The sequence below is a fragment of the Anastrepha ludens genome, chromosome 2 (assembly GCF_028408465.1).
Source record: "Anastrepha ludens isolate Willacy chromosome 2, idAnaLude1.1, whole genome shotgun sequence".
NCBI lineage: Eukaryota > Metazoa > Arthropoda > Insecta > Diptera > Tephritidae > Anastrepha > Anastrepha ludens.
This window is the reverse complement of record NC_071498.1, coordinates 6797971-6811795: the sequence shown is the minus strand read 5'-3', so window position 1 is coordinate 6811795 and position 13825 is coordinate 6797971. Positions and strand designations below refer to the sequence as shown.

At 37.3% G+C, this 13825-nt stretch overlaps 1 protein-coding gene across 1 annotated transcript; it reads left to right on the top strand.

The window, feature by feature from the left end:
* The first annotated feature begins 381 nt into the window (after positions 1-381).
* LOC128862608 (transketolase-like protein 2) lies at positions 382-13159 on the top strand. The gene is made up of 3 exons (XM_054101322.1): positions 382-643; positions 11156-11491; positions 11566-13159. The coding sequence occupies exons 1-3, from the start codon at positions 540-542 to the stop codon at positions 13004-13006; spliced, it is 1881 nt and encodes a 626-aa protein (XP_053957297.1). The 5' UTR covers positions 382-539; the 3' UTR covers positions 13007-13159.
* The last annotated feature ends 666 nt before the right edge of the window (positions 13160-13825 follow it).

The window sequence follows — 13825 nt, the reverse complement described above, 5'->3', positions numbered from 1 at the left end:
TAATAGTAAGAAAAGAGTTTTTTGTAAAAAGAATTTAAACAAATTCACGAATACCAATTCTACAATACGGACTGTATTCTGATTTGATGTTCTGTGATTTGATTCTACGTTAATTTACGCAACTTCATTTTTACATTAAAATATTACAAATTATAAGTTTGCCTTATTACTTCTGCTTTTCTCTGCAGGGTAATAATCGGCATTTGCTCTGTTAAGCTAATGCATGTACGTTGACATTCAAACATGGATACTTTCATGCGTTCTGGAGCTGATAGTTAATGTGGGGAGAAAAATTAATCAACAGCTACAAATACAATCCAACCACCACAACTCCAAGCATTGAGTGAGGCGATTGGGCAACCGGTTAGTAGGGTAAGCTACCGACACTCTATCGTCAGTTCGCTCTTGTACGCCAGTCGCTTTGGAACGCTTAGAACGGACGTGGACGCGACGTTGTCACACATTTTTTTATATATTCTAGCCACTCTTAAATATTCAAAGAATTTTCTCTGTACATTTTCCATCAAAAAAGTGTAAAAATGTCGTACCACAAGCCTGAAGCAAATACTATTCAGCTGCTGAAAGACATCGCTCATCGTCTACGTATCGATTCTATTACATCAACACAGGCATCTAAATCGGGGTATGTGCAAAATTTATTATAAAATTAAGTTTGTGAGAGAATAATTTAAAATCATGTTAAAATATGCTTAAAAAAACTGTATGGCGTGACTTGCAAAACCGGTAAAAAAAGCCGAAAACGGCGTACCTTGCACTGCTTAATAGATATATGTGTGTATGTATGTATGCATTAATACATGTGTGTTGGGAGCAGCTTTACATTAGCGAAAGTCGATGATCAGTGTTGAAATAAAAGAAAAGGTTGAAACGAAGGTGACCGGCAAAACTAAACGTTACACTGACGCCACGTGGTTCCGCCATAAATGCATATCATATGCATATAGGTCCATACTTGAGCGTGTATGTAGTAACATACATACATAGTATGTACACTTATTATTACTTTCTTGATAACCTATAGCTTTTTTTTTTGTTCTTTCCTATTGTTGTTGGCAAAATATCAACGGATTTGAATGTGAACTGACCTTTGTTGACATTCATCAATACATACACGTAGTGCTTATTAGGTATCTGATTAGTGTGGGCATTAGTGACGAGGTGGCAATACGATGGCATGAGATTGTGGTTTTTTTGAGCAAGGTTCTAATGGAGTTGCGCAAAACAAACGACCCCTCAGATTTTTATTAAGAGAGCACTCTACCGCCCCTGTAGGCAAATGTTAGCCATTGACACATTAGAAAAGCTACGAAAGCTCTAAATTTTTTCAAGAAACTACCGATATTCTGATTCGATTTGTGTAGAGTAGTATATAGAATACATATAATTTTATTTAGACTTTTCTAAATTGTAAAGTCAAGTCAATATTGGTGGTATTATTTGACAAGAGGTGTGGGATTAGAAATTAAAATTAAAGAAACAAGTTTTGTGGGAATTTGTGTTTTTCGTTTTTTTGTTTATATATACATATATATAATTGGCGCGTACACCCTTTCTGGGTGTTTGGCCGAGCTCCTCCTCCTATTTGTGGTGTGCGTCTTGATGTTGTTCCACAAATTGAGGGACCTACAGTTTCAAGCCGACTCCGAACGGCAGATAGGGTAACTGCGGGTATTGTGGTATAGGCGGGTAATGTGGTATACCAGCTTTATTCGAAAACTAAAGATGTGGAAATAACAGGACCAAGTTAGATATTTCGGCATTCTCAGAATCTTAAGAAAACGTGATTTGATTTGTGTTTTGCAAGGCATACAATGAGTCAGTTGTAAAAAAATCGCGTGGTCGTGTGGTTGACATTTTTTTGTGCTCAGTGGAAAATTTCTGGCAAATTAAAATCCTGTGCTTTAAACTGCATTTATTCATCGGGAAGTAATAAGTGAGTTTAATACTAGTGAAGCATATAAGCAGTATTTTTGTACATTTGGTCGATATTTAATTATTCAAAATTAATTTGTTCAAACTCTAATGCGGCTATTGTGGTATAGGTAAAGGCGGCTAAAGTGGTATAGTGTACCATATCACCCTCTCGATCAAAAAAATGCCGAAGAAAGGTGAAATACGAAAATGGGAAGCAGAGGATATGAAAAAAAGCTGTCCAAGCGGTTAGAAAAGGTGAAATGGGTATTCTCTTGGCTTCCATGAAATGGGTATTCTCTTGGCTCAAGAAGCGAGAAATCCATCGAGAAGCTGTTGACAACTAAACTTGGCCGGACTCCTATTTTAACAGCGGAAATTGAAAATGACTTAGTTAAATATTTACTAGAAATGGAGTCAAGGTACTGGGGACTAACACGCGCAGACGTGCGGTCATTGTGTTATCAAATTGCCACAAGAAACAACATTCCCAATAAGTTATCCGTTATTAAAGAGTGCGCTGGCAAGGATTGGCTAAAAGGCTTCTGTAACCGACACCGAAATGTTCTGAGTTTTCGAAAGCCAACTGGAACAAGCGTCGACCGTGCACGTGGTTTTCTCGAGAAAATGTTGAAATATTTTTGAAATTGCTGTAAGAAGAAAACGCAAAACATAATTTTCCGTCTACTCGTATCTGGAACGTTGACGAAACCGGAATATCAGTACTTCCTTCGCAGCCGGCACAAATAATCGCTCGGAAAGGAAAAAAACAGATTGGAACAATGACTTCAGCTGAGCGAGGATCGCTTGTTACAGTCATCACTTGCATGAGCGCAGGAGGTGGTTTCGTACCACCATTTTTCATCTTTTCACGAAAAAACCATAACCCTCTTCTAATGAAAGACGTATCGAAACCATCTCCGTCTGAACCTCTGCTTCTTATATTAGATGGGCATTATAGCCACACACGCAATATAGAAGTTATTGATCTAGCTCCCGAACGCAATGTGACTATACTTTCTTTGCCACCCCATTCAACACACAAACTTCAACCGTTGGATAAGGCTTTTATGGGACCTTTTAAGAAGTACTATAATGACGAAATAAGACGATTTATGCGTGAACAGGGCAGAAAAGTTATACATGTTGATATCGCAGGACTATTTACTAAGGCTTATTTGAGGGTTCAAACTGGACAAATCGCAATAAATGATATTTTCACAGATGCAGATTTTATAGCTGGGAACTCATCATCATCAGGTACAATTCAGTTGTAAATATAAAAAATCTTGCTAGATATATTGTCTTCTCAGAGGATCCAGTTGAAACTATAAATTCAACGACAGAAGAAACCCCAGGCGCATCAACCATGGAAATTGAGCCTGAAATTCGTAAGTTTCGCAATAAAATCTATGGAAATTTTAGGAACGCTATTTAATTTGTTTATAGAAGCAAGCACCAGCCGAGGACTCGTTACTCCCTGGGAAATATCTCCACCACCAAAGCTACAAGATCCTCCACCTAATCGGAAAGGCCGGAAAACAAAGGCAACTGTTTTAACAACTTCGCCTTATAAGTGTAATTTGTTACAGAGCATTGAAAGTATTAACAGAAAACGCAATGTTCCGGTTAATCCTTCCCCAAAACCCTCTACTAAAAAAAATATTTCTACCAAATCGTTTGCTGACTCGCATTCAAGTGACAGTGAAGAGGAGTTTGCAGATGTTCCACCAACAAAAGAATCCTCTTGCAACTACTGCGGCAAAATTTATGGGGAGGATATAATAATGAAGCCTTGGACCTCTTGTCTGCAATGCGAACAAATTTGGGCCCACGAAAAGTGTATTCCCAACCGAAGTGCTATTTTTCTTTGCGATTCTTGTAAGTAATACTCTTACAAGTGTTATGAATTTTAATTGAAGTTTAAAATATTTTTTTTCAATATGTTTTAATTCAGTTCATAATCCTTTTTTAAATGGTTCGCAATAAAGTTTTAGTTATCAATCAAAAGTAACTGACTTATTATTAAATCCATCATATGCGGGTAATGTGGTATACTATACCACATTACCAGAATAAGGTATACCACATTACCCGCCAATTTCTTCAAGGGCTTGTTTCCGTCTTTTGCAGTACTTTCTTAAATATTTCTGACTCTCGCGGCTCTAAGGCTTTTGAAGCTAGGTTTATTTGAACTTAATAACGGTAGCATATTATTGATAAATTTTCATTCAAATCAAATTAAATTTAACGATTTTATAGACGAAAATAAAATGGGTATACCACAATACCCGCAGTTACTCTATTTTTATGAGGAGCTTTTTCATTTTGCTTTCACCGAGATTCGAACCAACGACCTCTCTGTGAATTCCGAATGGTAATCACACATCATCACACGTTTTTTTGTTTATCGGAAGATAATTTAATGAGATTAATAATGGTGCAGTTATTTTGAGCGTATGACTATGTTAGCTTTTGAAGTACCAATTTCCGACACTTGAGAACATTTCACAAACTATGAATTCGATGTTATTGGCCTAGTTGCGCATGCCAATGACGCATATATCAATGACTTCAAATAGTCCACAGGCTTGAGTTTTAGTAACATTTAATAAAAAAATACTGTTGGTGGCTGCGAATTTCGTCATGGACGCCAATTTGACTTTGATCGGATTTTCTTGCCGGGCACGCATAAAATTTCATTTGTGTATACACAAGTGTGTGTGCGCACCAACAAGTGAGTGAACGCCATAGGTGTATGTATAAGGGGAATAGGTGGATGTGTATTTGAATCTCGCACGATTGGAGAAGGGATTCAAGCTTGTACGATTTTGACCTTATCGGAATAATTTCAATATCACTTTTTAGCATTCAGATTAGAAATGTTTTGTTAAAAGCTATAATATAGTCGTATGTTAAATTATTTTCATGTGCCATATTTCGCCAATAGCTGTGTTCAAATTGTATTCAAGGCGTACGTCTGAGTACGAGCATGCATATGTATGTATGTGCATATGTATTGTGCATACCGATTGCCGGCTAATTACATTAGCTCTCAGTTAACAGTAACAGTCTCTGATACTAAGTTAATTTATAATAGTCGTTTACATTGGCAAAAGTTATACAAGCTCAGCAATAGTATATCCCCAAATATTTATAATATTTACCGATTTAAATCGAAAGGAAAATATGCGAATTATTGTAAAAATATAATAGTTATCTGAGTTCTAATGTTTGGTTTTTAAGGTGTGTTAATTGAGCAAACGCAAGCTAAGTATACACATTTGACAGATTTGGACAGAGCTTCAACTCAAATTTGTGATGTTTGTTTTTTCGATTTATTTTCATACATCGAGGACTTTAAGCTACCTTAGAACATTTGATGAGGATTTCTTCAGTTCTGAAACTTACTACGCAAAAGATTAAAGATAACTGGTGTTGTGGCTTTTGGTGATGTAATAGCATAAAACAATCTCCACAAATTTTTGGGGAATGCTGCTAAAGTGATAATACTTAACGGCATATAAATCCGAGAACCCGATTGTCTTTGAAATGGCTGAACAGCGATTTGTTGTTATTGTTGTTGTAGCTGTTTACAACCGGCGAGCGTTATTGTCAATTTTGTTGTTGTTGTAACAGTATAAACATTCCCCATACCTATACGTTTCGTAATTTTATTTCCTTTTCAATGAATGCTAAGAATAATATTTGTCCTTAAACTACTCACTGGGCCGATTTCTAGCCCATTTCTTTTCTCTGAAGTTGTTCGTAGTGTCAAGCGTGCGTATTTTCTTGAATATCTGTTGAAACTTTAAAGTTGGCATTTCTTACTTCCGAAATTTGTATGGCTTGCTTTTGAGATGTTTTCTTATTTCGGAGATGATTTGCCTAAAATTTCGGGGCGATTGAAAAATTTTAATTTTTGGATTGTTTCGCTGAGTTTATTTAAAAAGTCAAGAATTTTGTGTTGGAACGAAAGCTACTTTGTTATTTCAACGTCTACAGGTAGTCTCATTTTTTTTGTAAGCAAATCCATACCGCGCTCTCTCAAGGTCATCTGGACACACATATTTTCCAAATATTGGACGCGCATGTACCGTTAACCTTTAGTTCACTCGAAACGTGTGTGGTGCTCGTATCTATCAGAGTTTATGGTGAACTTTTTATAGATAAAATATAAATTTTGTAAAGAACCTTTTTGTATAGATTATGACTCTCAAACTTATGAAGTACCTAACAAAATATGAAATCACGTATATAGACATATACCACCCACCAATGCTAGAATACGCATCTGATAAGTAGTACTTCACCAAATTCAAAACGAATAAGTATTTTTTTAAATTGTTATCAGCTTCCCAGATGTGATCATCCGATCTTTATATATGTACACTTATGTACGTACATTCATACATACATAGGAACCTATTTTTCAATCCACGCTCTGTTTCCATTATCACGCTTAAAACTAATGACCTTCTTTATTATCGATTCAATAAAAAAGTTTCAAATTTGTGAAAATTTAATAATAAAGTACATATATGAAAAGATTATACTTACGAGTACACTTGCAATTTAGAGTGTTAAACAATTTTGAAATAGATTAATTTGATATTGGGTTATTCCAGGGTCTTTTTTGCTATTAAGGGCATACTAATGAATGGCAAAATGTGAAGAGCAAAATCTATGAAGGTCACTTTTTTTGCTCTGTTGTTAAATTTCACAATGCTAATAAACTGGCGGCTGCCGTAGCCGAATGGGTTGGTGCGTGATTACCATTCGGAACTCACAGAGAGGTCGTTGGTTTGAATCTCGGAGAAACACCAAAATTAATAAAAACATTTTTGTAATAGCGGTCGCCCCTCGGCAGGCAATGGCAAACCTCCAAGTGTATTTCTGCCATGAAAAGGCTCCTCATAAAAATATCTGCCGTTCGGAGTCGGCTTGAAACTGTAGGCCCCTCCATTTGTGGAACAACATCAAGACGCATACCACAAATAGGAGGAGGAGCTGGGCCAAACACCTAACAGAAATGTACGCACCAATTATTTTTTTTTTCAATAAACTGATTTGAAAGTATTTGAGATAAATAATTTGATTTGATATAAAACATCGAAATGGTAATTGTTAATTTTTTTTAATTGAATGGAGTAGACAAACCTATGGCCAATAAATGTCGCTTTATATTCGCAAATTCTTTACCTTATTTCGTAATAATTAAATTAAATGCTTCACTTCTGGCTAGCTTGCCATCATAGTCTTTTGAAAGTGAAAAATAATGCAACGAGATCACATCGAAATACGATGTACCTACATATACATATGTTGCAAGTACATACTGATCTCTGATTTACGTAATAAATTCTTAGGATTTGGTCAGACATCAAGACTCATTACGTAATTTTATTTGAGTTTCTTTTTCTTTTTTTGTTGTTGTAAAAATTGCGCTATGAATAAACTCGTGTTCCGATAGACAATGTATTCATTTATGAGCTCCACTTCGATCAACAGAATTATTGTATGAATATAACCGGCAATATGAGTATAAATGAAGGGGGTTAGGCCACTGTAAAAATTAAAAAAAAAAAACGAATATTTTTATGCTTAAAGTTGTTCTAATAAGATCTTGAAAATGGCGTACTCGTAGGATTAAGGTGAGAATCGTTTTCAGAAAACTTTATTTTTAATTTTGGTGCAAGCGCTCTCAGTCTGATGCGTGCTGTACCGAAAGTACACAAACAAATCTTTGCTGTTGGACTTGAGCGAAAATTTGTTTTTAACCATTTTCGAACGATTTTTTTGTTTTAATTTGGAACATTTTTAAAAGAACGCGCTTCTTTGTAATAACCAGCCTATATTTTGGGTATGAAAAACGATTTCTGTATTTCTAAGGCTGTTCACACTAACAAGAAAAAATTGGAAAATTGTAGGTGCAGTTGGTTTTAGCAGCATTAACATTTCCCATATATGTATGTATGGAGAATGCGGCTTGGGTGATAGTTCTTGGCCTGATATATCATACTTATATATTTCTATACATTTTCCATTATTATTATTAAATAAATCTGTTTCTACAGTTTGTGACATATACTTCCAAAAAAAAGCACTTTTTTCAGAATTTTTATTTATAAACTTTATTGCCCAGCAGACAAATTTCTTCAAAATATGCTCACTTTTATTCTGCTGCAGTGAAGCCTCTTATTAAAAAGTACTAAGTATGTACTTCACTTGGGACGTGGTTATTGATTAACTTCTCTCTCTCTTTTAATGCATTTGGCATGCGTCATGATTGAGAGGAGGATTAGCAATATCACCAATTTGAGTATTTAATTTACCCAGTAATAAATGAGACATTTCGATATTTTCAAGTAACTATCAATACAGCCTCTACATATTAATAAGTTTTGGCTTTATTTATTTATTTTTTGTTTTTTATTTTTGCCAAACTATTTTTAATAATTTTTTGTTTTTGTGAAATGAGTTTTAAATACAATAACATAGGTCTTTCTATGATAAAGACCATATTAATTCGAAAAATTTCAAGCTTAATAAAATTTCGCAAGATGCCGATCAAAATTTCAAACTTTTTAATTAGAATTTAAAACAAACAAAAAATATAAAAAGTACAAATTTGAAGTGGCTTAAATTCTTATTAATTTTTGATGATTTTTGTTGTTGCTGTTGTAGCAGCATAAACATTCCCCATACTAACATACGGCGAATGCTGCTGGAGTGACAGTCCTTGGCCGGATATAAATCCGGGTCGTTTCGGTAACGTAGAACCTACTGTCGTGGAAACGTGATTTTGATGATTTTTGTCCTTGACGGTTGTTGCACATTTTCTATATATAACGAATGCATGAAAATATTTATATGTATTTTTTAAAGGGCTACAAAACTGCGCACACAATTTTTTTAGATGTGACAAAGTAACTTACTTTAGAATACATCTGAATGCACTGAAAGCATTGATGTTGTTGTAACATCATAAAGCACCCCCTGCAGAGCGAAAATTCTTCGCCAAATACAGATACTGTTCGTTGCTGTAAACCTGACAATGCTGAGAACGACAGAGCTTATCATAGCTTTTCGACAGTCGGCTCTACATCATCGGGTTGACTCGGATTTATATCCGACTAAAGGCTGTCGCTCCAGCAGCATACCCCAAACACTTGTGGCTTATCATTGGCTTAAGAAGAACTGATGCTTAGCTTGGTTTGGCATCAGGTGAGAGCTGTTATACCATGAATCTCTTCACTGAACTTAGAGGGCAACTGATTGATTGTATCAGTTATACATAAAGGGAGCACGATTTGCCAGAGAATTCAGTTAAATTTTTTTATTTCTGTGCTATGAGATATGGCAATATGAATCAGATATGTATGTTTGAATTTATTCGTTTTGATATTCATATAACCTTTAGTAATTATTGTAATTCTAATGCATAAATGCCTACGTATTCAGAGTTTGCGTTAACTTTAAAGGCTTCTCAATTACTTTGTGAAGTGTTTGCAGCTCTATATTTTCCCATGCGCTACTAAGTACGTCATATCATTTACTGCTTGCAATTTTTTAATAAGTAGGTGAATTTATATTATATGACATACAGGGTAGTACAGAAGCAAGTATATTTGTAAAAATTAAGTAAAATGAAAAAAATTCGAATTTCTTTTGGTAAATTACAGCTTTATTTGAAAAGCAAATACTCACTAAGATAGGCTTTCTAGTATCATATTTTCTCAACCCAATTATCCGAAGACCTTAAATAATTCCACCCTGTCACTCACTACGGATACATTGAGCTCTCGATAATCACATACCGACACATAATTATAATTTTTTTTGTCAAAATGCCTGCTGGGATTGAAATGCGCCTAATAAAATATTCCTCTTTAATATTGTTTGTTAATGCAGTAGTTCATCAATGCCTGCCAGTACGAAATAGTCATCGATCGTCGTCGTCCATCTCATCTAACGGTAGGCCCAGAAAACATATTGGGTCCAGAGGGAGAGTGTAAAAGCCAACAGCGTAAAAATAATAATAATGAAAAAAAATGTCATACCTGCATTGGGACCGCTCTGTATTGGTGTTATCTAAAGCAAAACTTATCAGAGAAAAGTTTTACGTGATGTACCACAAAAGTAGTAATAAAACTTGAAAACCGCAAAGGTTGTTAAATGCCACATTTATTTGACTTTAATTTAAACATTTGAAAAGATAGTGCCACAGTATCTACATGCCTACATATATTTCATGCACGTCACCTCATTAGAGGGCGCGGCCGCAAACGGGTTGTTTGGAAACGAGGTGGCTGCTGCACCAGCTAAGAGAATTGTGTCTCCGAAATTCATAGACATCAAGCGATGAAACATCAGCCAGAGCTCGGAAATGAAGAACTGAGGTTACAAAATTCAAGCTAGCACCACGCAAAGTCCTCATTGGGAGGATACAATCATGAGAGATTCAAACATCTCATAAACCTCCCGAAAGATAAACTGAGAATGCTCTTTGGTATGCTTAGTGATCATTGCAGACTGTGAAGTCATCTGCACAGGCTGATGATATGATTGTTCTTGTTGTTGTAATATCCTAAGTATTCCCCTCAATTGTATAGGGGAATCCTGCTGGAATGACAACCCTTGGCATGCTTTAAATCCGGACTGTGCCGGTAATGTAGAACCGACTGTTGTGGGCACACTGGAGACACGTTCTAATGCCTCCTGTGGATACTGGATCTATCTTCAGAAGCTCCATTACGTTTGCTTCTCGAATCGGATGTCATGTCGAGAAGAAGAAATAGGCATCTTTGCTTGGTATCGCCGGTACTTTGAATACCGAGTATACATTTGACTGAATGTCTGATTCGATTATGCGAAGAGGACGTGAGGTCATCACTTGCCGTTTAAAAATAAAAATAAATCACTATTTCCTAATTAGACAAGCATAGAAATATATTTTTCGCACTGGTTGTTGTAGTTTTTTCAAAAGATCGTGACCAGCGTTATTTTGCTTGAAATGGTGAACCCTACATTTTTGGGCCGGCTCCGAAGGGTATATAGGGGGCCACAGCTATTGTAAACAGGTCTTAATGTCATCCACAGTCCAGCTTTTTAATTAATTTTTCACTACAAATAAATAAATTTGTGATTCTGCTTAGAGTTTTTCTTTTTTCATTTGCACTTATTAAATATTGAGAATAATATTTTACGTTCTTATTTTTAGCCATCCAACATCATGTGCCTCCATTGCCGAGATTATGTCGGTTTTGTTCTTCAACACCTTACGCTTGAATTTGAAATTCCCACGCGATCCATCAAGCGATCGTTTTGTGCTGTCCAAGGGTCACTCTGCTCCCATCCTCTATGCCGCCTGGGCTGAGGCTGGTCTCTTCCCCGTTGAGGATTTGCAGAACTTGCGTAAAATCGACAGCGATCTTGAGGGTCATCCAACACCACGTTTGAATTTCATCGATGTCGGTACCGGCTCTCTGGGTCAAGGTGTTGCCGTTGCTGCTGGCATGGCATACGTTGGCAAGAACTACGACAAGGCCGACTACAGGTGTGTATTGAAAAGGACTCTATTTATTGATGTAAAATATGTATTTTATAATATTCTTTGTTTAATTTTCGCAGAACCTACGTGGTTGTGGGTGATGGAGAGTCTGCTGAAGGTTCTATTTGGGAATCACTGCACTTTGCTGGCCACTACAAGTTGGATAACTTGTGCGTCATTTTCGACGTCAACCGTTTGGGTCAATCTGAGCCAACCTCGCTGCAACATCAGATGGAAATTTATCGCAAGCGCTTGGATGCTTTCGGCTTTCACGCTTTGGTTGTCGACGGACACGATGTTGAAGAGTTGTGCAAGGCTTTCCATGAAGCTTCCATAACCAAAAACAAGCCTACTGCCATCATTGCGAAAACGTACAAGGGTAAATTCTTCCCCAACATTGAAGATTTGGAGAACTGGCATGGCAAGCCGTTGGGCGATAAAGCCAACGAAGTCATCAAGCACTTGGAGGGCCTAATTGTTAATAGCAACGCCACTATTCCACCCAAAAGCCCAAGTAAGTCAAAGCCAGCACCTGTAGTGGACATCACCAACGTGAAATTGTCTTCACCACCAAACTACAAGATGGGCGAGCAAGTTGCCACCCGTTTGGCTTATGGTACTGCCTTGGCTAAAATCGCCCAAAACAATGATCGCGTCATCGCTTTGGATGGTGACACCAAGAATTCGACTTTCTCCGATAAGTTGAAGAAGATATTCCCCGAACGCTACATTGAGTGCTTCATCGCCGAACAGAATCTCGTGGGTGTTGCCATTGGTACCGCATGCCGTGACCGTACCATTGCCTTCGTTTCAACTTTTGCCACCTTCTTCACTCGCGCCTTCGATCAAATTCGTATGGGTGCCATTTCACAGACAAATGTTAACTTTGTTGGTTCTCACTGCGGTGTGAGCATCGGTGAGGATGGCCCCTCTCAGATGGGTCTTGAAGACATTGCTATGTTCCGCGCTATTCCCGGTAGCACCGTGTTCTATCCCTCTGATGCTGTCAGCTGCGAGCGCGCCGTCGAATTGGCAGCCAACACAAAAGGTGTGTGCTTCATTCGCACATCGCGTCCCAATACTGCCGTCATCTATGGAAACGACGAAGTGCTCCAGATCGGTAAGGGTAAAGTGGTGAAGCAATCACCCAAGGATCAAGTGCTGTTAATCGGTGCCGGTATTACCCTCTACGAATGTCTTAATGCTGCTGCTCAACTTGAAAAGAGCGGCGTACATGCGCGTGTTATCGATCCATTCACCATTAAGCCACTGGATGCTGAACTTATCATCGAGAATGGACAGGCTGTTGGCGGCCGCGTTGTGGTCGTTGAGGATCACTACCAGCAAGGTGGTCTAGGTGAGGCTGTACTGAGTGTGCTGGCCGAACAACGTGACTTTGTGGTGAAGCATTTGTACGTGCCCGGAGTACCACGTTCTGGCCCACCAAATGTGCTCATCGACATGTTCGGCATTTCAGCACGCAATGTCGTGAACGCTGTTGGGGCTGTGCTGAAGTTGTAAGCGAGAATTTGAAATTCAATTAGAAATTATAAAAGCTACTGAATGCTTTATCCACATACTTATATACATACATATGTACATACCTATGTACTTTGATTTGTAATAATTATTTGTCGTTAAGGAAAACTTAAAAGCCAGCGTTAAAAACTATGAGTGAATTAATTTGGAAATTTAATCATAAGAAAAATAAACAAACAAAAAAATTCATAAATCGCTACATGCAAAATCTATTAAACAAAGTGAAATAAGTATATGACATTTAATTTTTCTATACCATTTATAGTTTTCCCATAACAGGTGTTAAGTGTTAGACAGGAGAGATGATTAACGATTTTTTATGGCCGGAATTGGATGGTATTGATCTAGACAACGTTTATTTTCAACAAGACGGCGCTAAGAGCCACACTAGCAACGAAACCATTGATCTTTTACTGGAGAAGTTTCCGGACCGTGTTATCTCTCGAAGAGGTGATCACAATTGGCCACCGAGATCTTGAGATTTAACACCTTGTGACTTTTTTCTTTGGGGCCACGTGAAAGAGAAGGTCTGCGCCAACAGCCCAGGGTCGGTTCGAGACCTCAAAGATGGAATCGGTGGGCTATCGAGGACATAGGACAGCCACTTTGCAATTTGGTTGTGGAAAATTTCATGAAAAGGATATTGTCCTGTAAGCGTGGTCGTGGTGGTCATTTGCCTGATGTTATTTTCCACTATTAACGGCATAACTTCCTCTTTATAATGAAATAAATGAGCACACTTGGACGAAGGAAAATGGATTCGTCCTTTGTGATACCATTATGAAGGAGGTGAGGTGTAAA